Source organism: Pelmatolapia mariae, linkage group LG4 (genome assembly GCF_036321145.2).
Source record: "Pelmatolapia mariae isolate MD_Pm_ZW linkage group LG4, Pm_UMD_F_2, whole genome shotgun sequence".
NCBI lineage: Eukaryota > Metazoa > Chordata > Actinopteri > Cichliformes > Cichlidae > Pelmatolapia > Pelmatolapia mariae.
In genome coordinates, this window is record NC_086230.1 from 35,047,304 (window position 1) to 35,072,348 (window position 25,045).

General features: G+C 46.8%; 1 protein-coding gene across 3 annotated transcripts; it reads left to right on the forward strand.

The window, feature by feature from the left end:
• Nucleotides 1-618: 618 nt before the first annotated feature.
• Nucleotides 619-24,769, forward strand: si:dkey-89b17.4 (zinc finger protein 646). Of its 3 annotated transcripts, XR_010093833.1 has the most exons (6): nucleotides 619-776; nucleotides 9,261-12,055; nucleotides 12,593-13,702; nucleotides 14,704-15,566; nucleotides 18,507-18,917; nucleotides 21,684-21,793. XR_010093833.1 is itself a non-coding variant. In XM_063472574.1 (5 exons), exons 2-5 carry the CDS (start codon nucleotides 9,480-9,482, stop codon nucleotides 22,106-22,108), a joined length of 4,974 nt encoding a protein of 1,657 aa, XP_063328644.1. In that variant the 5' UTR covers nucleotides 619-776; nucleotides 9,261-9,479; the 3' UTR covers nucleotides 22,109-24,769. The 3 variants fall into 3 exon arrangements, 2 of the variants coding, with proteins under 2 accessions (XP_063328644.1, XP_063328645.1); XM_063472574.1 differs by lacking the exon at nucleotides 18,507-18,917 and having other exon boundaries at nucleotides 21,684-24,769; XM_063472575.1 differs by lacking the exon at nucleotides 21,684-21,793 and having other exon boundaries at nucleotides 18,507-20,295.
• The last annotated feature ends 276 nt before the right edge of the window (nucleotides 24,770-25,045 follow it).

The window sequence follows — 25,045 nt, forward strand, 5'->3', positions numbered from 1 at the left end:
GCAGGAACGTGCTGCAGCAACACCTCCAGAAATCATTACACCTGTGACACCTGTATCACATATTATACACCATATATAACATCATATCACCTGGGTTTGTTGAACAAGGTTTACTACAGTGTATAAAAGTCCCAAAGTTACCGTTATGATACAGGGAGGAAGAAGCAGAGTGTAGCATGTTTCAGGTGTGTGTGAACCTGCTGCGGTGACAGAACAGCACAGGTGAGTGTTTAATGGTCACACTGCAGACTTCCCAGTCCTGAGCACGAGTCTGTGCGTCATACAGACCGGCCTCACCTTCACCTGTGTGATCGGTGCACGCACTGAGTGGGATAATAATTGGCGGCTGATTAGTGGGCACAGGGACCGACACAGAGGCGGCTGCAGGTCCCAAGGTGTGAGCGCCTGAACGAGCCCCTCGGCTCGGTTCTGTTTTTCCCTGACGGGCCGAGCTGCGGTCGGTGTGTCTGCGCCAAAATGGACACCGCTGAGTCCGAGCCCTGAGAGCCCGGCGCCGCCAGCGCGCTGTGCCGCTACAGCGGCGCGAGGACTTCACTGTGCGTGAGATGACGCGCGTGCGACCGAGCGGCGCTGCGCTCGGCTAGCAGCGGCAGGAAGTACGCTGCTGAAGCGGCGGCAGGGGGACCGAGCCAACAACCAAAAGTCGGTGATGAGCAGGGGAGGAAAAATAATCATGCCTAATCCGTGAAAGTGGCTCATTTTGCATCTCCGCGCCGTGCATCGTTCACCCTGCGGGCGCAGAGGCCATTTGAGGGGTAAGTGTGCGCTGCGAAACGCCTCGAAAACGCGGTTTTCCATCAAAGGGGGCCGCGGTGTGTTTGTCGAGATCTTTGTGTCGCTCCGGACTAGCCTGGGGTTGCTAAGGCTAGCTGGGACGCTAACCCCTGCGAGTTCCTGCAGCTTCTCCTCGATTGTGAGTAAAGTGTGGGCTCTCGGTGGCGTGTGCGGCCCGGCCACGGTGTTTTTGTGTGTCTATTTGTGCTTTTCTTGTGTTGAACTTCCGTTATACCCCCTTTCTGTCATAGCGGGGGGTTGCTAACGGGCTAGCCGCGCGCTAACGCTAGCGTTAGCTCGGCCGTGTGTGCGTGTGTGCGTGCGCGTGCTTTCAGCGCCTCTTCTCCACAAAATGCGTCTTATACAAAGACGGAGACGGTCGGGACTCACTCCGCCGTCAATCTGCGTCGTGTTTCGCTCAGCGAGCCCCGCTCGGCCCGCAGCTGGAGACCACGAGCGGTCTCCGTTTGCGGGGCTAAAAGGCGAGCTAACCCCCGCTAGCTGGGGGAAAATGGCTCGCTGCTCGAAAGCCATTTTCCGAGTGAGATGGGGTCTCAGTGAAAGTGGGCTGATGGCTGCCGGTGATCTACCAGCTCTGCTGGGAGCATCACATAGGAAAACAGCCACAGGCGTCTCCCCCATCGCTCACCCCGTCCTCCTCCAGCGGCGAAAAGCGGGGGTCTGGAGGAGGAAATGTCGGCCGGGTGTCAAGGAGAAGATGCCCCGCTTTGTCCCAGCAAATCCCGACCGAGAGGAGACAGGCCAAGGTCAGGGAGCCCCGCTGCGCACATTGGAGGCAGACCTGCCTTCGCCGGGCAGAGAGGAGCGGGGAACACCGCGGCGGGAGCGAGCGCAGCGGCTCTTTTGATCCTGCGGTAGTTTAACGAAGCAGGGCGGTTTGTTTACATGATGGAAGGAAAAAGTGACAGGCTGCTGATTGGCTGCCGCTCCCGGGCCCGATCACATCCCAGTGTGAATGAGACGCTTCGTGTGGAAAACCTGACCCACATTATCGCCGTGGACGTCTCTGTGAGCAGCCTCGGGTCCGTCCGTGGGCTCCCAGCGTGGTTTAATAACGGGAGCCCAGCCAGAAAGCGGCTCTGTTAAGTGTTAACAATGTGTTGCAGTTCAGACTAATCCTTAAAGGGTGAAACACCAGATGGGCGTTGAGTTTACCTATTTATTTATTTATTTGTACAAACTGGGTGAGCGGGGGGTGGCCCACAAAAATTCAGTTGTTTATTTTACTTTTAGTGGAGAGGTGTGTAACTACACAAACATTTAGATATGATACAAAGTTGGGTGGAGCTTCTGTCCACTCTGTGTGACATCATATGAATCCATGTGTAGAAAAACTGTATGAGCGTCAGGTATATTTTTAAACTTTCGTTTGTCTCATTATTCAGATATTTTCTGTTTTAACATGAAGAAAATGAGTTTGTTCTTTTCACACAAGGGAAAAAAATGAATAGGATCTGAAATGTTGAGAGTCACTCGGGTGGGGAAAAGGTTTAGTTTTCCTGAAGATATCAGATATTTTTGCTTTTGATTTGCTGTAACATGAAAACACAAGTTTCTAAAGCTGTGATGTTCGTGGGATGGAGGTGAAATCTTTGGTTCAACTAAAAGTTCAGAGACGCAAAGGAAAAGCAGGAAAATTAAACGTGGACACTAAAATCTCAAATAACTGTCTCTCTCTCTTTGTTATACAGTTTAGTTATTTAGTTTCTTCCTTTTAATTGGATGTTGTTGAACTGAAAGGGTTTGAAGCAGATTGCTTGACTTGGTCCTGCATAAATTCACTTTATTGATCGTATACGAGAGAAAAACAGTCTTTTTGTCTGAAAAAGGAAGTGATGCATTGTAAAAATAATTGCTGATTTTTCTTTTATTTGAGTAATTGAGCTCTAATCAGTGTTTAACTGTTATTTAATAATATGCAAATCTGAATACTGTAAGATAAGCCACATGGTCAAACATGAGGGCTGTATTAGCCGTTATTCTCATTAGGTAGGTTTTTCTTTGTTACTTCACTGAAAAAAAACTCAAAGCTGAAAGTGTTCAAATCAATTTCTTTGCCTCCAAATTTTCACTTTATTGATCATGTATGAGACGGAAAAGCAGCAGAGAGTGAGAATTTGGCTTTTTTAACAGGAATTTGATTAAATGTCATTATTTTCAGTGTAGTCTCTGTAAATTTGTCCTCTGATTATTCTGTGAAGTACTCGGAGGTAAATGTGCAGAATGCATTAAAAAATAAAATGCAGATATTCTGAAATAATTTATTCTCGATCATTCGCAGTTTGAAGTAGTCTGAGTGTATTACAGAAATATTCCAGCGTCTCCTTTAAGTTAGTCAGAGAAACTGAAGCTCAGTGAGGATCTGAGATCCACCGTCGACCGCACACACTTCAGCTGTTTGATTCATGCGAGTGAATCCAGGTGAAAATGTGCTCGAGAGCTGCGCGCCTACCTGTGGCTGATGGCAGAGCGCTAACGAGACGGTTTAAATTTCAGGTCCGTCTTCGTGTTTCAGATTCGCCTTGACGCTCAGCCGCAGCCAATAAAACATGAGCGCTCCAGCTGTGAGCGTTTGAGAGTCGAATCACTGATATTTAAATGGAGTGTGTGATTTGTTCATGTTTGTAAAGGAGAAATAAATTTGCAGCACTTTTATCTGTGGTCTGTGTGACTGAACAGCGAGGAAATAAACGCCGGATTGCTCTGTAATGAAATCACGACTGGCCTGTTTCCCTCGCCGGTGGCGTCTCCTGTCGCCTCTGCTACTGCTGTTGGCTTTCTTTGTCCTCACATCAAACATCTGGCCGAATGCAGCACCTCCTCCCTGTTTACTCCCCCCGCTCCTCCTCTCCATCATTAAAACTCGTCGCAGTGTCGGTCTGAACGTAACCTTGGCATTTAAGGGCGACCTGCTCGTTTCTGGATTCCTGGACTCTGCTACAGTAGCGCGATTCACAGAGTCCCTGTTTAACACAGCACACTGGGAGGCTTCACACTTTCATGTCTTATCTTCTCCTCGATCGTTTCCTTTACATGAAAGTAACAGAACACGCTCAGGTGTCTGCTTTAATCCTAACCAGCACATATTTAGGCAGAGAAAATGTCTCGCTGCCATATTAGAATAATATATTTTATTAAATTTGTAAGAGGAAAGTCTTAATGTAAATGAGCTGGGGAATTTCTAGAAAGCAAATTTTTGCCTCATTAGGTTTAAAAAAAATAAATAAATAATAGAAATGCGTCCACATCTTCTGTTTGCTGTCCCAGCTGGACAGCTCTGTGACCTCGTAGAGATGCAATGGCATAAAAAAACTGTGATAAACTGAGTGTCAGTCAGTCTGCAGCCTGAACTTGGGGCTCTCAGGGATTACTGTACATGCAGTGGGCTCATTATTAAAAACTTGGCTGTGTTTAAAATGGACATCCATCAGTGGAACAGGAGACACATGACAGGAAGTAATGGGCAGGCTGGTTTTAAACACGTGGCTGGTAACAAGTCCATCTCTCCTTTACATGTCGGTCATGTGTTTTACTTCCTCACACAGTAAATCATCAGCGATGCAGTGTCAGATGCTCCGTTTCCTACTGAGAGTCTGAAAAATACGTTGAAAAGTCTTTTTTTCAGCTGTTGTTTTTTTTTTTTCTTGAGTAATGACTCATCGGTAAATGGTCCTTACAGATGTGCCAAACTTTATTAGCAGCTACTGCTGTTGTCTTTATCCTGCCGTAAACATGTTATGTTCTGCTGTACAGTTTTAACTTCTATGGGGAGTCTATTGGGACTGAGTCACTGCTGCCTCTGCTGGACCCCAGAGGAACTGCAAGGAGAAAAAACAAGAACCAAAAAACAGAACAGTGCTTGAGTTCACAAACGAAAAGCTTCATAATGATCAAAAATGATGATAAAGATAAAGTCAGCTGAACATGTTGATGCACCGCAGCTCTGATAAACACAGCACTCGCCTGCTCTGAGGCGATGATGGTGGGTTATGTGCAGGAAAAGGCACCGATCTGGTTTTTGTGTCCCCGCTGGTGAAGGCATCGTGCCGCCTGTGGGCTGAGGCGGGGGGCTCTGCAGGTAAAAGCTCTGCAGGGAGACGTAGAGGAAGTTTTCCCCTCACATCCTTCACTCGCTCCTGCTGCTGTTTATTTTCCTCGCTGCCTTCCTGCCTGTCAGACTGCAGCTCGTCAGCACCTCCCCTCCTCCTCCTCAGGTTACCTCTCCTGCCAATCAAACCCTCCTCCACACCTTTATTTTCCACTGCAGCCCCCCACCCCAACCCCTCCTTTTCCCCCCCTTTCTGTTTTTCCCCTTCCTTCATTCCTTCCCCTCCCCCACGCCTCCCCTCGTGTTTCACCTCGTTTCCTGCTTCCTTCCTTTCTTTCTTTGTTCTTCTGTTTCTCGCTCATTACCGGTGAATCTGTTAATTGCTCATTAATGAAACGACTGGTGTTAACGGTACGACGGTAAATATTTTTGTGTGGAGATTGGCGTGTTTTTGTTGTGCAGACAATCCGTCTCTGCTTCCTCTTGAATCGTTTTAATTGAGTTCCTGGACCGATTTGTGCTGCTCAGTTCAGGTTTTCATGCTCATGTTTTATGTTTAACAAATATCTAACAAAATGTCGACCAAATCACAGACACGTAAAGCTCCAACCTGCAGCACCACATTTGAGACCCGGGTGACCTCTGTCCTCTCACAGGTAGCTCACCTTTAATGAGACATGCACTGATCAAACATCCGTGGTTGATTGGGTATATTTGTGTCTGATCAGTCCTGTAGTTTAGCCTCACCGCTGATATATTCGCTGCTGACTGGGTGCTGTTGGGTTTTAGAGCAAGTGTGTTTAGCTGAATTCCCATAATTCCTCTCTCTGTTCAGCCAAAGAGAACATAAACACAAACCCGAGACCTTAAATCCCACCTGACGACCAGGTTGTGTCCTCGTAGTGCTGACGCTGTTGCCCGTGATGGCTTGTAAACCATTTGATCCTCCTTCCTGTCAACGCTGAAGTTAAAATGGGCTCTTTTCCCGTTAGCCAACATCTGTATTCCGGGCCGTTTCCTGCTCATAGAGATTCTCCAGTGGAGACTACACACATAACTGTGATATGTTATTTAACACAAATCTGGGTGTTTCCTTCTTCACGAAACACCTGAGCTGTGGTCCATGAAGTTAAGCTTTAAGATTTATACTGTCTGCTGCTGCATCACAGTAGGCAGTTTGAAGCTGAGGTGGTAAGGTTACGTAGGACCCAGCTCTGCGGTCCATCACTATGTCTAACAGGAGGTTTCAGCCTTTCGGTTTGTTCACATTTAAATTAAGCTGAAATCTCAGATCAGTCGTGACGTTGGCTGTTCTATAAAACCAGATCGTAAGCAAAGGCTGGTTCAGTTGTAATGCCATCAGAAAATCTGCCCATGAGACCCTTTGTGTTCTAAACGCTTCAGTTCCTCTAACATCCAGCAGAGGCAGCAGAGAGTCCGTACCCATTGACCCCCATGTTAACAGCCTGATACACAAACTGTGTAGGTTTATGTATATATTTCCTTTTCATAAAGTCCTGCACACGGAGACGATGTTTGGACTGTGGCTTTGGAGGACTTTATTTTAAATGATTTTAAGTGACAGTTCTTTAACTCCCTCAGAAAACGTAAGAAACAATATTTTACGTTTTCACTATTAAAAAAATAATAATTCTCTGAGGTATCAGTTGTAGAAAATCTAAATCTGTGCATCTCTGCTGTGATTCATGATGTTCAGATTTGTTCATATGCTCGGTTATTGACGTCGCTGACGTTATGAACGGTGTTTAAGCCAAACACTGGCCGAGGCTGGGTGTTCGAACCTGCAGAGATGAGCTCGTGTTGGAGTTTTATAGGGATCTGTGTTATCAGGAGAAACCTGGAAAGTCTTTGAGCGGGCCTCGAGCCAGTGTTTGAACCCATCTGTGTGTAATGAGATGAACACGAACGGCTGCTGTAATCTGCCACAGATTACAGATTACACATGAGCCTGTTAAAAAGGACGCAGACACTTTAATCCCACTGAAGGATCTTTGGAACTGACTCCTGATCAGTTTGTGTCAGACTTCCACCAAATGTCTCACTCAGAAAAATAATCACAAGCATTTTAAACTGTTTTTTAAGATATACTTTTGTATAATTCTGCGAGTTGTGGTTTTAGAGAGCACATTTTAACGAGCTGTAGTTAAATTTCAGCCGTTTCTGAGGTAAAAGTGGAGCTGTGGCTTTTGTAGAGTGAGGATGTTTGAGCTGTCGGTGGAACAAAACGCGACACCTGAAGGCCAAGCTGACCGACATTTCCTCCACTTGTGCTTCTTTAATCTGGAAAATAAGGGAATTCTCTGACTGTGAATATTTCCCAGTGAAACTCGCTGACAGGTGCAGCGCTCACTGTCACGCGATGTCTGGACAAACCTGAATCTCACGCCTCCACAACCAGCAGAAACACAGCAACTGCTCCTGGAATCATAAAATAAACCGTCTTCGGAGCATTTTCAGTCCCAGCAAACCCAAACAGGACCGATGCATCAGCAACATCAGCGCGTCCGCTTGGACTGCTTTGTCTTTAACCGGCTGAGCCTGTCCTCTTTAAGTGTCTCATTTTCTTCTCACACTTGGCCAAAGAAGCATTGAGTGAGTGCCATGCTGCCATCCATCCATCCATAATTCACAAAATTCACTCCTTCTCCTGCATGATGGGTCTGAATTTAATCCAAACAACAGTGATTATTTGTGGGTATTTACTCACGTTGTGCTCAATGCAGGGGTCCCGTTTGTAGTTTTATTGGCAGTGCAATGCACAGTGAGGCGGATCAGGTCCTGCATCACTGATATTCTGGTTTTTCAGTCATACATGTAAAGTCCAACTAACCTGGACTTTAGAGGTTCGGTCTCTGATCGGTTAGACTGCATCCCACCGGGGTCCTTACAGAAAACACAAACTATTTGATCGAGGCAGATTTTAATCAAACTGTTGTGTCTAATGAGTGAAAAATAATCTTTTACATTTTTTCCCTTCTTGTTCTGTGATCCAACTTTTACTGACACGGAAAAACAGGACATTTTTCAAACTGGAAATTGATGTTTTAAATATCAAAATAGTTTCGGAATATTTCTCTTAAAATATAAATGGAGTTGCGTGGCCTCACACATTGGAGGGGATACACAAGTTTTAACAAGTTGTCACATTCAAATAAATCAGGAGGTTGAATTACTCCTGACGTGTTTCCTAAAGTTTGGCCTGCTGCTCCGTTATCTTTGTCATCGTGCAGATCAGGTGGTTTTCTGCTCTCACCCTGCTGTGGCGACTAGGACTGGATCGGGTTTACCTGACCGTGGACGGGGGAGGGTGAGAGAGTGAGGCTATTTAAACTGTAAACAAAGGTGTGCCCATGTGTGGAGTCTTAAACTGAACCCTGTTCTTTGGTTCAAGGATAATTTTAGGCGTTTCTCGGGCTGCTCTAATCCAATGTGACTATTTTCTGTCAGGTTTTGGGGTTTTCGGTGGTCAGTTGTGGTGATCACTGATTTTGTTTTTAATTTTAATAAATTTTCATTTTGTTTTGTTATTGAGCGTCATGTGCTAGGAACAAGGGAATCAGTATAATAAGACGACTGAACTGGTTTAGTCTTTCAGTTCTGGGCGCCGGTTTAGCTCAGCATGCCGTATGGCCAGAGACCAGTAGGGCCGATCCATTCACAAGTCGGATCGTCCTGTCCAAAATTCGCAAGATAGAAGTCATTTTTGAACAGTATGACCCAAAACAACTGAGTCCATGAACTCTACAAGATATTTTTAGAGATCAGCTAAGAAATTAGTTTCTATAAGATGGGAAATGTTTTTGCAACCACAGGTATCGCTGTCTGATGGCCTTCAGATAACATGAAGATTTAAAGCACTTGCCCACTGCCTTATTTTTTTCTGACAAAGAAGTTACATCCATTTAATGGTAATTTATTGGTATAATAAAAAAATGATATTTTGTTTCTAGAGTCTTCCAGTTAAACTAATTTGAAATGTTTGGTCTGACACTTTATTAAAGCTACAGCTGATGCTTGTGCAACTGTGCTACTTAATTGTTGTGGTTAGCAAGCTGCTAGTGATCACTCAAACTATTGCTGATCCTTAAGATCACCATCCACAATTTTTATATCCATCTATATAATTTGTGATGCAAAAGCGTAATAAAGAAAATTAAAATGATAACAGAACCTAGGACCAAACTATTTATAATAAATGATCTTTGTATGGCTTTCCTGAATATCCCAGTCATTTTGAGATTCTGTTATAATCAATAGCAAATAGCTGAAACTTAAACTGAGGGACCTGGACTGAACTTCGAGATTTAAAAAAAAAAAAAAAAGATAAGTAGGTCTTTGAGTAACTTGTTTTTTTTCTTCTTTTGTTTCTCCACAGTGATACCTCATTGGCTGGTGTGACCCCCGCAGGCCCGCCACCTCCCGGGGTGGGTCCTGATTGACCTGCGCTGACGGCTCCCAGGGAGAAAATGGCCTCCACTGCTGCCCTCAGCTAAAGAGCTAAGCCCTACCGTTTCCTCCCCCACCTCCTCAACATCACTGTTCATTGCTCTGTTGTGAACCGTGATTCCCTCCAACCGATTTGCTTTAGAGTACTATGGCAATGCATGATATGAGTCGTGCCAAGGGTTTCCCCTGTAAAGAATGTGATATGGTTTGCCCGAGTACTCCAAGTCTTCTAGAACATATGAAAGCACATTATCAGCAAGAAGAGACCGGTCGTTTTGAGTGTGAACAGTGTGGACGAATTTATAAACACGCAGCTAGTCTAGCCAATCATAAAAAATCTCACGAAGTTGGATCATTCCAGTGTCCCGTTTGTACACGTACGCTGCCCAACGCAGTAGCTTTGAAAAATCACTTACGGATCCATACTTTATCCCCTAGTAGTGCACACACAGAGGAAGAAAGCGAGGAAGTGCCCGAAGAAGCCGGCCACGACGAGAGGGACTACGGTCTCACCCAGGACCTCTCGGACGGGTTTGGGCGCTCCCATTTGAACAATAGTGGTATGGGACATAGTGTCCTGCAAAGCCACGAGACAGACGAACACGGAAAAAAAGGCTCCCCTGAATCCGACGACGCTTGGGACAGACCTTTCAAGTGTGATCAGTGTGACAGAACTTACCGGCACCACGGTAGCCTGGTGAACCACAAGAAGTGTCACCAACAAGGAACGTTTAAGTGCTCTGTGTGTTTCAAACAATTTGGCAACCTGGCTGCCTTAAACAGCCACGAGAGAACTCACTCGAAGTTCAAGACCCCTGGGGCCTCAATGGTGAGCAGCAGCAGTAGCAGCAGCAGCCTCCACGACTCGGAGCGCAGCACTGGCACTCAGTCATCTCAAAGTGAAGACACCACCGCCTGTTTCTGCCACCTCTGCCAGGTAGCGCTGCCAAATAAGGCAGATTTCCAAGAACACATCCTGCTGCACAACACTGCTTCACCCACCCTCAGCCTGCCACGGAGTTTTCCAGGCATCATGCCTCATAATCTGAGTGCTGTTCGATCCCCGGCATACACGCCGGCGCTGGGGGACCCTCTGCCTCTGCCTCTGCCACCAGTGCCAACTGAGAAGAGGGGCCCCTATGACCCCATTATGGGCCCTCCAGTCAACAACCCCATCTATACATGTGCATACTGTGGCGCAGGACACCCAGATCTGGAGACACTGAAAGTCCATTATCTAACTCATGATCCCCACCCTCCCTCCCATAGTCAGGACAGCTCCATCCTCAACTCGGAGACTCTAAGTTCTGGATCCCAGAGCTCGGTGGCCTCCCCGTCAGGAGGTCGTGTGCCCCAGGCTAATTCTCCAGATGATGAAGAGCGGCGCTTTAAGTGTGGGGAGTGTGGCAAAAGTTACCGGCATGCAGGGAGCCTGGTCAACCACAAACGCTGCCACCAAACGGGCCACTACCAGTGCACCATCTGCTGTAAGCAGTACCCTCACCTGGCAGCACTACATAGCCACCTACGAAGCCACAAGGGTCGTCCTTCCAATCAGCCTATTAACAATGACAGCAACGACTGGCTATCCCCAGAGCCCCTGACTCTGGACTCGCAGCAGAGCTACGTCCAGGAAGGTAGTGGTGCCACCACTCCAATCTCCCTGCCAGGAAATCTCGGCGAAGCTGCCCACTTTGTACCAGACGGAGGCCACAGCAGTGGGCTAGACTCTCTTGAGTTCCATGATCGCTTTGATGGCAGCTCACTCTCTCAGAGCAGCTCTGCTCACCGGCAAGCCGACAGACACGTATGTGCCGACTGCGGTGAGATGTATGGCGATGTGTCTGGCATCAAGTCGCACATGTGTCCCCGCCGTGGCCAGCAGCAGCAGCAGGCCAATATGTCCAATGGTTTTATGGGGAATATGAACTACCATAGCTCCAGTGGAACCTCGCTGCCTGCTGGAAGCTCCAGCAGCCTGAAAGAAGGCGGCAGTCAACGACAGTATCCTCAAAGTGGGGGCAAGAGAATGGGAAGCAATGACAAAGATGACGATGATGATGGAGAGGTGTATCAGTGCTCAGTTTGTGGCAACCACTATGCTAGTTTGAGAGCTCTCAGAAGTCACCTGCGTAGTCATGCCAACAACCCCACAGGGCCAGGACCCTCCAACCTGCAGCAGGACTGGAGGATGATCTGCTGTACCTGTGGCCAGACTTTTGCCAGAAAGCAGGATCTCCTGAATCATCAGTTAATCCATGGGCCCCAAAGGCCAGATGGTCAGCAACAGGGTATTGCAGGGAGTTCAGCCAATGGCAACGAAAAGATGGATGGCCGGAGCCACATTTGTGTTGACTGTGGCATGTTTTTCGCCGATCGCCACCACCTGATCACCCACCTGTGCCCTGGGAAGAATCGAGGTAACTCGATGAACAAACCCGGCCTAAATGGAGCCAAAGGGATGTCTGGAGGAGACGGCGTTGGCGGTGGTGTCGCTGGAAGAAGTTGTGACGTTGGCGCAGATGGACGTAGGCCAATGGTTGATCAGAGTGACAAGCCCCACAAGTGTGACCAATGTGGGCGAGGATACAGACACCCATGCTCTCTCCTTAACCACAAGAAGTCCCACAAGACCGGTGTTTTCCGTTGCCTTGTGTGCCAAAAACGTTACTACAACCTGCTGGCTCTCAAGAATCACCAAAGGACCCACTTTGACTTAAAGAGGTAGGCCTTCTGCCAGTTTCGAATGTCTCTCAACAAATTCTTTAAAAAGTTAACATTAGAAACAGTTAATGGTAGTGCCTACTGCAGGTCAAATCCAAAATTATCATGTTACTCTTGTTTTGTAAATAAAGTAAAGACGTTAATAACGTTTTGTTTATTTTTATGTAAATTTTGTAGCTATTTTACAGTTATAGGTACTGATAACCAATTTGAGGCATGTGACAAATTATAACTGTTTGGCTAATAAAGATCTCATTCTGTCAAAGTGCGTAGAGTTTTTTGAGTTTAGTTGGCAAGATTTCTGGATAACATTTTCATTGGTTTTCATCTAAACTTTGAAGTACAGGAGAATTGTTGCCAAAGTAGGTAGGGTGTCCGAGGCTAGTAAAACTACTGAGAACTGCTAACCTTATTAAGAATCTGACTTAGGCCACCCTAGAAATCACTACAAAGTGTCATTTTGCTTTTGAAATGTACTGAAAGAGATTTTGCTGTTTTTTGTTTTTTTTTCTTTACCTTTGCCTATTTTTGCTACAGGCACAAGTGTGAAGAATGTGGCAAAGCCTTCAAGATCCAAAAGCAATTGATCAACCATCTCCGTCTCCATGAAGAACACCGAGCCAAAGGTCTTGTTCGGACCGGCCCAAACGGTTCCCGCTTCCAGCAGCCTGACCCATCTCAAATGCAGACTATGAGAGGGGAGCCATCGAAGGGCCAGGTGATGGGGGTCAAATACAGCCACCAAGGGTTCAAAAAGCCCTACTCGTCAGCCGGTACTTCCAGGCCCCAGAAGTTTGATCCTGCCGAAAGTGCACGGCGGCCGTTTGCCTGTGAAGAATGTGGAAAGACTTACCGCCATGCGGGCAGCCTGGCCAATCACAAGAACCTTCACAAAATTGGAGAGTACCACTGCAATGTTTGCAACTCTACATATCCGAACAGACTGGCAATGAAAAACCACCTTCGTCTCCATTTTGCCCAAAAGAAGCACAACTGCCAAGAGTGTGGCAAGGGCTTCCGCACCCAAAGGCAGCTCGCTACCCACACTACAGCCGGCCTGTGCAAAGGCCCACAAGGCCCTGGCGCTCAGATGGATTTCGAGTGCGACGGCTGCTGCGAAGGCTTTGCCACAGCTGACGAGCTCGCGGCTCATGACTGTCCAGCCCAGCACCTGCCTTCATCGTCCTCCACCAACACCTCGACAACCATTAGTACCGAGAAGAACTCGGTAGACATGGACTCTGACGAGAGGCCCTATGCCTGCGACCTATGCAGCTGCGCCTACAAACACGCCAGCTCCCTGTTGAACCACAAGCACACCCACAAGACCGGAAACTTCAGGTGTAACTTCTGCGACAAGCCCTATACCAACTACATGGCTCTACGCAACCACATGCGCATCCACACGCAGCGGAAGAAGCACATCTGCCACACATGTGGGAAAGCCTTCCGACTGGCCCGGTTCCTCCGCAACCACCAGAAAGTCCACGAGGAAGGCGCCACCCCGTTTGGCTGCCCCACCTGTGGGAAGAGTTTCCAGGGGAGGTCCGGTCTGGCCAGGCACCGCTGCGGGGACAACCAGGTAGGCATGGAAGTCAGGAGGAAGGCCACTGCACCCACGGGAGAGGGCGAAGAGTGTCGGTACACGTGAGTTCTCGTCAGTTGTTTGTGATTCTTCGAAGTTGAAACAAACAAATAGTGAAGATAAATTTAGGTCTCTACATGTCTATTACAGGTATATGATCTCCAATCCGGCTTCCTTGGGACCATACGCGTGCCGGAATTCGGATTTTTCTGAAGTTTGGACAAATTGAATTAGTGGAGAGACCAGATAAGTCAACCCCGTTTGCTTACAGTTAGCATATATCATACATTTTTAGGCTAGCCTCAGTCAAACATGTCATGTTCAGATGTACTGTTTACATGCTTTGTTTTTTCGAACTCTTTAAGTAGTATTTTGTGTGCAGCATATTGAAGTGTTGATGTTGTGTGTTCCTTGCTTCTGTTCTGATTTTGATTGCAGTCTTTGTGTTTATTCTGACACTGGTTAGCTAATAGATTAGAAACTGCAGTTATGTGATGGGGCTGTTGCATTTTGATGTTCTGAAAGGGAAGATTAGGAAGTATTTGGAGCTAGCTGCACTGCACATGTCCACAGGTCACCAGTCTTAGCACCTACAGGAGTCTTGATACATGGTAGTGGTTCTTTGGGCATGTTTGATGGTTTCTCATCACTACATTCAGTATCCAAAGAAGGCTGAGACAGAAGGTTGTTTTATTTGTGCAGTGCAGGGAGCAGCAGATACCTTCCAGTTCCCTACAGTTGTTTCTCCATAGTGTCTCCCATGTCCCTCCCTTCCTCACCCACCCACCCACCCAGCAGTCCTCTCCCCTGTGACCTGTGTAGAAATCATTAATGGTACACCACTTTGTAGACTTCTTTGAAAGCTTTGAGCCGGATTTCAGATCATATACCTGTATGTGCAACATCTTAGATGATGACTAGTAAAAATACTTGAAATACTTCTCCAGAAAAAGTGGTAACCAGATGAATTTGGCTACAGCATTGAAATCGGACATCCATGTTCCGTTGCTAATCTCCTTCCTCTCTCCTCCACCCCTCTTCTTCTTTGTTTGTCCCTGCACAGATGTGATCAGTGCGGCCGTTCCTACCGCCATGCCAGCTCCCTCCTCAACCACAAGAACACCCATACTGTCGGCATCTACCACTGCGCCGTGTGCCTCAAGACCTACTCCAACCTGCTTGCCCTGAAGAACCATCGCCGTATCCACTCTGAGACGCGGCGCCACCGATGCCACGACTGCGGAAAGGCCTTTCGAGTTTCCTCCCAGCTCTACAACCACCGGCGCGTCCACCAGAAGCAGCGGGAGCTGACCTGCCGGTCCTGCCAGCGAGCCTTTCCCACGCAGGCTAGCTTCAGGCTCCACATGGAGATCACTCATGGCCAGACACCGCAGCCCCGCCAGCCCAGAACCCAGCAGCCCCGCCCAGGGGGCTCCCAGGACCTGGGCTGGGGGTCAGGCCTGGACCTCACCCTGATGCAAGAGCAAGGACTCAATCCCAGCAACGTGGCCAAAGTCCGCGGCCAAGGGAGCAACAGCGAGGTCGTCAAGTCCCATGTCTGTGACCAGTGCGGTCGCTCGTACCGCCACGCCAGCTCCCTGCTCAACCACAAGAACAGCCACAAGACCGGGACCTACTTCTGCAGCTCGTGCCAGAAGGAGTTCCCCAACCTGATGTCCCTGAAGAACCACCGGCGCATCCACACTGAGCCCAAACGCTACCAGTGTCCTGACTGCGGGAAGTCCTTCAGGGTGTCCACTCAGCTCATCTGTCACCGCCGCATCCACACCAAGGAGAAGCCGTTCTCCTGCCAGCAGTGCGACAAGCGCTTCTCCTCCAAGTCCAACCTGAGGCACCACATGAAGGTGCACTGGAGCGGCTCATCGGCGCCTCCACCCATGTCTGTGGGAGCGCCCAACTTCCTGGGTATGCCTGGCGGCCCCTTCATATAAGCTGCAGGGTGAGGGGGGGGGGGGGGGGAGGTGGTGTTGATGATGATGATGATGGTCTTAGTGGGGCTGGGGTGGGGGGGTCACATGCCGAAGATTGTGGAGGTGCCAAAAATGTAGCGTAGCCTTCCTCATTGACCATGTGTGGCTGTGGTGTGTGTGGAGGACAGACTGTGATGACGTGACGCCCCACACACACGCACGCACACACAGACACACACACACCCTCATAGAGCGCTGTGCTTCCCCGCACGCTGACTGACAGGCAGACTGGACTGACTCCCTGCTGCATGTTGCCTTGTTATGTTTCCCTGCCATGGACTGGCGCACCACGAGGCCGCAGCCATCAAGCTGCACCCAGACTGCTTCTCAAAGACTCGTGGTCTCGTGGTGGCGACTCTTGGGGGCTCTGCGTGCCCAGATGGAGCGCGGGAGTCTGATTGGTCCTGTTTCCGATGGTGTTTACAGGACGTTTTCTTCCCGTGGCCTTCGTCACAGTGTTTTTAATCTGGTCTGGAGGGACTGTTTTGATCAACAGCGTGCAGGCCAGATTCGTGTTTTGTACCTTTATCCTTTTGGCCTGGAGGCAGCAATGACTTGTGGGAACTTTTAGGACTGAACATGGACACTTTGGACTCAGAGGGACTGCTTTAAATGTGTGTGTGTGTATGTGTGCGTGTCTTCTTGTGTGTTGCAGCGGTGACCACTTCCTGACTTCTTGTTCACACGTGTGGACCCGGAGCTGAGAGACCGCTGCGGCTTGCGTGCGGTTTAAAATGGCCTTTCTCCCGTAGCGCCTGAAGTTTGATTAAAGACGTGATCAGTTTTTAAAAAGAGGGTTTTCAGACTTCCTGTAGCGCGTCCTGTTTGTGAACACGCTAAAGCTGTGAGCACAACACGTGTCATATGTTCAAACCAAACGTTCTCATGTGAAAATGACTGTTGGAGTGGTCGTGGACCATTTCACCGCCCACTAACGGGCAGCGACAGGGCGTCTGTGTAAGATGAAGAATCACAAGACGACTCCTTTTAATCTGATCATCAGCTGATTGGCGTTTAAATACTTTTCCTCAGGCCTCCGTCTTATCACACCAGCAGAGTTCATACCTCAGTCTGATTTTATATCCAGTTTTTTATATTATTTAAACTTTATTTAAACGGGGATGTTCGTGGGTTGGTCCGAGCTTTCATTTAGGAAACTGTACATACAGCGAAGTGTCCTGATTTAATTTCACCTCTTTGAAGCAACAAAAAAGAAAAGAGAGAATCACCTCCTTTCATCACGTTTCTTCACCAATCAGCAGACAGCATGACACTAACAGGAAACGACCCGATCAAAGTATAAAACAACACGGAGGAAGTCCAAGTCCACCAAACTAACTGAATGTATTCAGACATTTGCACAAAGTCGAGAGTAATACGTTATGTTTCGGTTATAGTTTGGGTCGCGTCTGCCTCCATGTCAGCCTCACGAACCGTGAGAAAGTTAGCGTAGTTTAACAAAAATCATATAACAAAGGTTAACGGTGCCGCCGTGTCATTGTGTAAGAACGTTGGTCTACACACAGCCGATCACTACACATCGTTAATTATCCTTTCACTGTTAAATATTAAAGGTTAATTAACTGTCAGTATTTTAAAACGTTTGCTTCCTTTGCTCGAGCTCCTTCTACAGATTTATAGATCAGAGACTTCCTGAAGGAGGAGGTTGGAGGAAACACTCAGGAACATCAATGACGGCTGCTTCCCTTATTTCTCGTTTTAGGCGTCGTTTCATTTTCAGTGCAGGGGAAAAAAAAGTTTTGGTGGATGAATGCGTCAAACGGTTCAAAGTGAGTAAAAGACTCGGAGCTTCCAAACGGCCCTCGACCTCACGACGGACGCTAAAATAAACTGAATCCAGCTGTTTGACCCACAGCTGGACTCTGAGCTTGGCGACGATGGCGTAATCGCACAGCCTTGAGAAAACAGTGCAGTGAACACAAATGAATAAAATCAGAATTTGGCGATTATGGAAGCACGATGATCATTCTGCTGCGTGCTGAACTCTCGTTTTGTCTTGGGTTAAATCCAGCTGCTCTAAGCTCAGGTTCACTTGAGCTACAGAAAAACGCAGAATCCAGTCCAGCTGTTTGGAAGCAGACATGTCGAGTTAATGTTAAATAATCGTGTTCACAAGATCCACTCTGTTCTTTTTAACAGATGGCAATAACGCAACAAATCCACGGACTTCCTGTCTCACAGGGGGCGCTCTCGAGCTCTTCCAGAATAAATGAGACTGTGGAGCTGAAAAGCACTCGTCTGGTTTTAGGTAGAAATCCTCGAGACGGTAGATTCGCTTCCATTTTTACAGTTCCTGTAGTAAAACACATTTTTGTGAGTGTGATGTCACAGCGAAACGAGCCAGAAGCAAACGTCGCCGGTGTGATGTCACCCATTTTCTTGCCGCCACGCCTCCATCTGAACCGAAGGCGTTTAATGAGGAAAGAAGAACGTTTTATTGGTGTCTGCAGGTGTCGCCTCCTGGTGGTCATTATGTAGAGCGCAGTTTTAAGGCACCTTTTTAAACCCAGAAGCTACGAGCAGCTTTTATTGCGTCCTTGCCGCAGACGGGACCCCGTGTCCTGCGAGTCACAGGAAGTGGAAATTTCAGCAAAAACCAATAAAAATCCTTCAACTTTCATTAAAAAAACACGAGGGAAAACAAACCCCTGTGATCGATCTCCATGACAACACTCAGACCTCTTCGCTGTTTGCAGTGAAAACAACCCCCCCTGCCCCCTGGTGTTCAGTAGGTGTAACTGCAGTGTAAAAAGCTTTCAGGAAACCAGCAGCTCCGCCTTGAACTGTCCGCTCTCGCGCTTTACGTCCACACGTATGAACAGGAAGTGACCCCTCCCCTCCCTCCTCTCTCCAGCCCCAGTATGATAAAACAAAAAGGCGAGGCCTGAGCAGCGGGAGGCGAGCGGCTGTACGAACTCGACGTTTCTGCAAGAAGGAAAAAAGATGACAGATCATGTAGTAATTCATTTATTTATATTATTATTATTATTAACACTTGTAATGGACAGCGCTAGTGTTTAGGATGTGAGTTTAGAGCTGTGTTGATGTAAACACCCCCGCCCTTCTTTTACCCACAATGCCCCTCTCTGTGGACTCCACTGAGGACCTGAAACACGCCGGAGACGCTCTTCTTGCCTTCTTTCACGAGTGATGATGTGACGCTCCTTCATCCCTCTCTTCTTCCATATTTATCTCCTCCTCTTCATCAAATCAGACTGAAAGGGACGCCTCGGTGTGCTCGCCGACCTTTCTGTTCCTCTTTATGGTAACCTCCTGTATTTATTGGTGTTTTGTTCCTTTTTATTTAATTGTTTGGGAAGCGTGTGTGTGTGTGTGTGTGTGTGTGTTTTCAGCACTGGTGCTAGTTTAAAAAAGAAAAGTTAAAAGTGAAGCCGTGCAGTGACCGTCAAGTGCTGTAGGAGTCCCTGTGATCTAGAACACAGAAGTAATAAATGTCCATCCTCCGTCTGGTTGTCCTCGCCATGCCTGCTCTTCTCTGTGTCACACCTTCCGCCTGCATTTCAACTAGTTTGTAGAGAAGAAGAAGAAGAGGACTGGTTTGGAACAACTACTACTCCCCGCCCCCCACCCCCTTTTTTTTCTTTTGTTTGAGTTCTAACTTTTGGTTTCCATGCATATATATGTAATGCTTACTATACACTTTTATAAACTATGTTTTGATAATTCATTTCGTAACAGAAGATCTTGTCCATAAACTATAACCCTACTGCTGAGTACTGAAAATAAATAGCTGAAAAACACAGTGACACTCGGTGTTTTCACTCCGTCCACACCGGCGTCTCTCCCAGCACCTTCACTGGTGTTGGCAGGAAGTTGGTGCAGAACCTGTTGAATGCATCTCCAGCTTTTAGTATCAGAGTGCAGACGGTCTGAAGGTCTTTACAGCGTCAGTGAAGTAAAGTCGTTTTCACACGACTGTATGAGTCTAATGTTTGTGACACACACACAGCTGCTATTACCGTATGTTTTTGGACCATAAAGCGCACCGCATTATAAGGCGCATTAAGCGAAACAAAACAGTCAGATAAGTCAAACTTTATTCAACTCATTCTTCTTGCTTCCTCCACTTCTGTACCATTGATTCATTAATGCTGTATTCTATCACAGCTGCTCTATTTCCATGTTGTTGCAGTATATTGATGACTAACCTCGTATTGTGGATGGATTATCTCAGTTGTTCTCCTGACTGAAGTTTGGTCCGTTTACAGCATCCTGCCATGCGATTGCATTTGTCTCTAACCATCGGGAACCTTCACGTTAACTTTTATCGAGTGGAAAAAAGTTAGCGTTCGTCCTCCAGCTTCACTGTGTTTATGTTATGCTAACATAGCTGTGTAGCTAGCGATCACGTAGCACATCATTATATACCAGCTAGTCCAAGGACCCAGGACCCAGATTCCTCCGTGAGGCTCCTGACTACGGTAGCCATAACGCTCCAACAATCCATCAAGCGGTGCGGCTTCGTAGCTTACCAAAGTCGTGCTAAAACATTTTTTGACAGATTTTTGAGCGCCGTGTAGCACATAAAATCGGTTCAAGGTCAGTAAGCACAACCAGAATTCATACATCATTATAAGGCGCACTGTCGATTTTTGAGAAAATAAAGGATTTTAAGTGCGCCTATTAGTGTAGATAGTACGGTAATAAAAATCCATGTTTCACTCACTGAAGGAAAAACTGCAGTTTTTATCCCATAAATGTTTACTCATTATTAGATGTGTTAAATTACTATTTATAAGTTACTCTGAGTTACAATAATAATTCAGCATCACTATGTTGTTAATGTAAAAGCTGACAGCACAGAGTTACTGAAATGTGTGACAGAAACTTTGTAAGGTTTTTCTGTGTCATCACTTATGATTTTGGATCTTTGGACACTTTTCTCCCCCAGAAAACAGCCGAAGGTGTTATCATTAAGTTATCATTAGTTCATAATAAGAGCAAACATACAGCTTTAATGGTCGGTTAAAAGACGATCGAGTCGCTGACGTATAAATGGGTTTTTTGTTTTAAGGCAGGGGTGGGGAACTCCAGGGCCGGTGTCCTGCAGGTTTTAGATATCACCCTGAATTAAATGAGTTCATTAACAGGCCTCTGGAGAACTTCAACATGTAAATCATCTGTGTGGATCAAGGACACGTTTAAAACCTGAGCACATCAACCCTCGAGGCCTGGAGTTGGACACCCCTGATTTAAGGCACCAGTAATTATGATGTTTGTTAAATGAAATGATTTTGTAATTTTCTGAGGTTTCTCTGAGGATTTAATTCATGTGTTTATTTTCTGCAGTCTAATGTTGATGATGACAATCTGATCTTTAATTCACACTAAAAAACATAATCACGTAATCAAAGTGTTTTAGCGTTTATCGGACGTAGTCGTGTGACACGTTTGTAGTTTATCAGTTTATAATGAAACTCTTCACATCCTGTGACTTTAATTCCTTTTTTAGAAAAATCTCACGAGCGTCAGAATCCAAAGTGGGCGCACGTGACGCCGTTCATTATGGTCCTGCACTGGATCCATATATAACCCATGTTTGTATTCACGTGCCTCACACTGCTGTCCACAGTCACACCTGTGCAGGTGTGACTGTGTGGCTCTGACAGTGGAGCTGAGGAGACAAGAGGTACGGAAGCAGCCAATCACAGGAGCTGCAGGCGGTGCGTGACAGGTGTAACACAGGTGTTACTGTTCAGATATTTCCCATCAGTGTTACCTGAAGGAAGCTCGGGATGATTGCACAGCACGCTCCCTAAAATAAACCCTCCAGCTTTGCTTCGTATTCGTCACTGTGACTTGATAAATGGCACACTCGAGCCGCTCGTTTCAAAATTCCAAAGAGAAGTTTGGAGACTTTGGGGGTGTTTTCCAGCTTTTCCTGGTTGGAAAATTGGAGTGACAACATAATATTCCGACTGTGATTGGCTGATCTGACAGTGAGCTTCAGAGCCGACAGACCCTTTGTGGGTTACCCTGAACTGAAACCTTCGTGTTTCTCTCCTCCCAGATCTGAGACCGGTGGTTTCGAGCAGCAGCTCCAGGAGCTTCGTCTGCGGCCAGTGCGGTCGCTCATACCGCCACGCCAGCTCCCTGCTCAACCACAAGAACAGCCACAAGACCGGGACCTACTTCTGCAGCTCGTGCCAGAAGGAGTTCCCCAACCTGATGTCCCTGAAGAACCACCGGCGCATCCACACTGAGCCCAAACGCTACCAGTGCCCTGACTGCGGGAAGTCCTTCAGGGTTTCCACGGCACTCATCTGCCACCGCCGCATCCACACCAAGGAGAAGCCGTTCTCCTGCCAGCAGTGTGACAAGCGCTTCTCCTCCAAGTCCAACCTGAGGCACCACATGAAGGTGCACTGGAAGAGCCCGCTGCTGTCCAGAAGCCGGTCTTCGGCCTTCCTTGCCGTCTCCTCCAGACCTTTCTGACCATCCGGCCTCGCGGTTCTCCTCCGAGCTCGTCCAGTCTGACAGACCCGGACCGCATCGTCTCCTCCAACATGTTACGACCCTGCTCAAAAGCCGCAACATAAAAAAGGCGACAAATACCACACCGGACTAGGTGTGGCCAATTAGCACCATCTGAACACATTGAGGAGATTAGGGGCGTAACAAACAATATGACCGTATAATTCAACCTCAATTTAATCCTTCCGGCTGAAATCTGACCTAAGATCCACATTCAGGAAAGTTTCCCCAAATCCAAAGTGCTTCATTTGTGATGTCACAGTTCAGAGGGCGAATCAGCAGAGATCCTCACGTACCTGTTAGCTGCCTCGGCTGTTATCCTTACATTAAACTAATGGAGAGCTTGGTGCTCATTGATTGGCTGGACTAACCGTGTCAGACTTTCGGTTTACATCTGGTTTTGATTTTTTCAGTTCCTGTCTGGTGAGATTAGGGCACCAAAACTGCCTGATGAGGCTGAGGTTCAGCTTAGATTAGCTAGACACAGATGTCCTGTGGTGGATGGATGACGTGGCACGGCCAAGCCGTAAATATGGTGGTGACGATGACTCATAATGATCTTTTAACAACCTGATGACATTTGAAGTGGCTGAGTTTAAGCAGCGGCCTGTAGTTTGTGTAGTTATCAGCCAATCTGATGATCTTTATATTAGCCAGTGTATAAATGATGGATGTCGTCCGTTGGTTTCTGAATATTTGAAACCTCGGTGTTGGCGCCGTGTTGGGTTTGAAGTGGCCATATTTGAATAACAGCTGGGTTGTTATCACAGACTGTTTGGGGAGCGTCGCACTGACTGAGTTACCTGCTAACCAGTGCTCAGTAACATCCAATGAACAATCTCAGATTTCACTGTGCACCTAAACTCTTGCCCCGCCTCCTCAGACCGTCTCTTAGCAGCAGACGTATTATTGGTCTGAAGCCTCACAGACAGCTAGCAGCCACAGTGTCACCATCCATCTGTCAGTCAAAGAGGCCACGCCCCCATACATAGCAGGCCACATAAAACTGGAGCCATGCAGCTGTTTTATTGTCTCTAGTGGATGTTAGAGAAACTGCAGGTCGCCTGCTTTGCCCAGGAAGTGTAAAACTAAATGTTTAGCATTTCCAGTGTTTCTTTGATAGAATATTTCATCATGTTCACCAACTGCAGCAGATTTATGCAAGTCAGAGGAAACTGAAACCCTCACAGCTGGTGTTCAGCTTTGCTGTGTGACGATGACCTCTCCGGACTTTTGCTCCTGGTGGGAACTCGAGTTCCTCCCCAGCGATACTAACGGTGCTCAGGTCTTTGACCCCGCCTCAGACGGACCTCTCTGATGGATGGCATGTTCTGGCTCCTCGGCAGCAGACACCAGGTGGATTGTGGGTCTTTTTAAAAAATGTTCTCAGTGTTTCTGATTATTGCTGAGGATGAAAACTCATCATCTTCCTCAGCTGTGGCTGTACCCCCGAGGGGAGACTGAAATCTGACGTGTGGTTTGTGAACTTTCTTTAGGCCTCTGTTCACCTTCCTCCTCACCTGGTCCCCAAAATAAAATCCAGTTAAATATGGAGGCCCAGTGCTGTCACTTCAAAGGAGAAAATCGATCTTGTAATAATAATAATTTGTTTCTTATAATGATGTGAAGTTTTCTATTTTTTTCTTTGTAATTATAACATCAAGTAACTGTTAAGGTTTAGATGTTTGTAGATGAGCTCTGGTGTGTAAATTAAAGCTCTGATAGGTACTTAGGTGATTACTATTAGAGAAATAAATGACGTCATACTGTGCGATAATCTGGAGAGTAATTTGTGAGATTATATCGGTTCATTTATCTCCTCATTGTCTGGATTTTGAGGTTTTTTCTGTGATAAATCTGAGAGAAACTGATGAAATGCAGAAATGTTTCCCTGCACGCCGTCCATCAGAGGCTGGACGCTACTGTGGGTTTCCTCTGTGGACGAAGCTGGTGTCAGGAGCCACGCAGTTTTGTCTCTGAGGAAAATCAGTGACAAAACAGACAAGCAGAGACATCAGTTCACCCTCGACTTCATCACTCAGACTAACTGGAGTTTGGACCACAAGCCTGTGACTGTGAGACTAAGATGGAGAACACTGACGGTACTGATGTGATGCGTTTGTAGCTGATTCTTTAGGGACTTCCTGCTCATCTCTGTGTTTATTTCCTCCCGTTAGCGCTGTATTATTCACGGTTTTTACAGTTTTACATTCACAGTTGACCCTCTGCGTCTTTACAGCTGTCTGGTAACTCGTTCATGTCTAATTAAAGCATAGTGGACCCAAAACTGAACCTTGTGGAACTCCCGTTTTCTAATGTTCGAGAGACGTGAAATAACATGCTGCTGTAACCTCAGAGAGCCGTGAGAATGCACGAGATCAGGTTGGTTCAACCCAAGTATTAGTGTGATTAATTACTTGTTTAGATTTAGACTTTTCTGTTTGTTGCCACTTCCTCCACTCGTTTGGTAAAGCGGATTGGTCAGTGTCTGGAAGCCTGCCGAGGGGCTGTACCCCTGTCATATGTATATGTTTTGGGCATGCCCTGTTGTCCCAGATGTCAGGGGTGGATCTAGAGACATTTCTTAGGGTGGCAAAATCAAAGCCGATATTTTACACACTTGCAGGTGTTACATCCTTTAATATGAATTATACACGGTTATAATACATCAAATGCAGTAAGTATACACACGTTTCATATAAATATACTCTATAACTTTTTCTTACCCCACATAATTAAGCATTTCAGTTACATAAAATGTGAATTTTGATTTTATGTATAGCCTGTATGGTCTAAGGAGCTTGGAAAGAACGCTTGAAAAAAAAAAAAGCATCTGGACTTCTTTTTTGAAGTTTTCTTGAAGATGTTTCATTAAAGAAGCTTTTTCAGTTTTAAGTG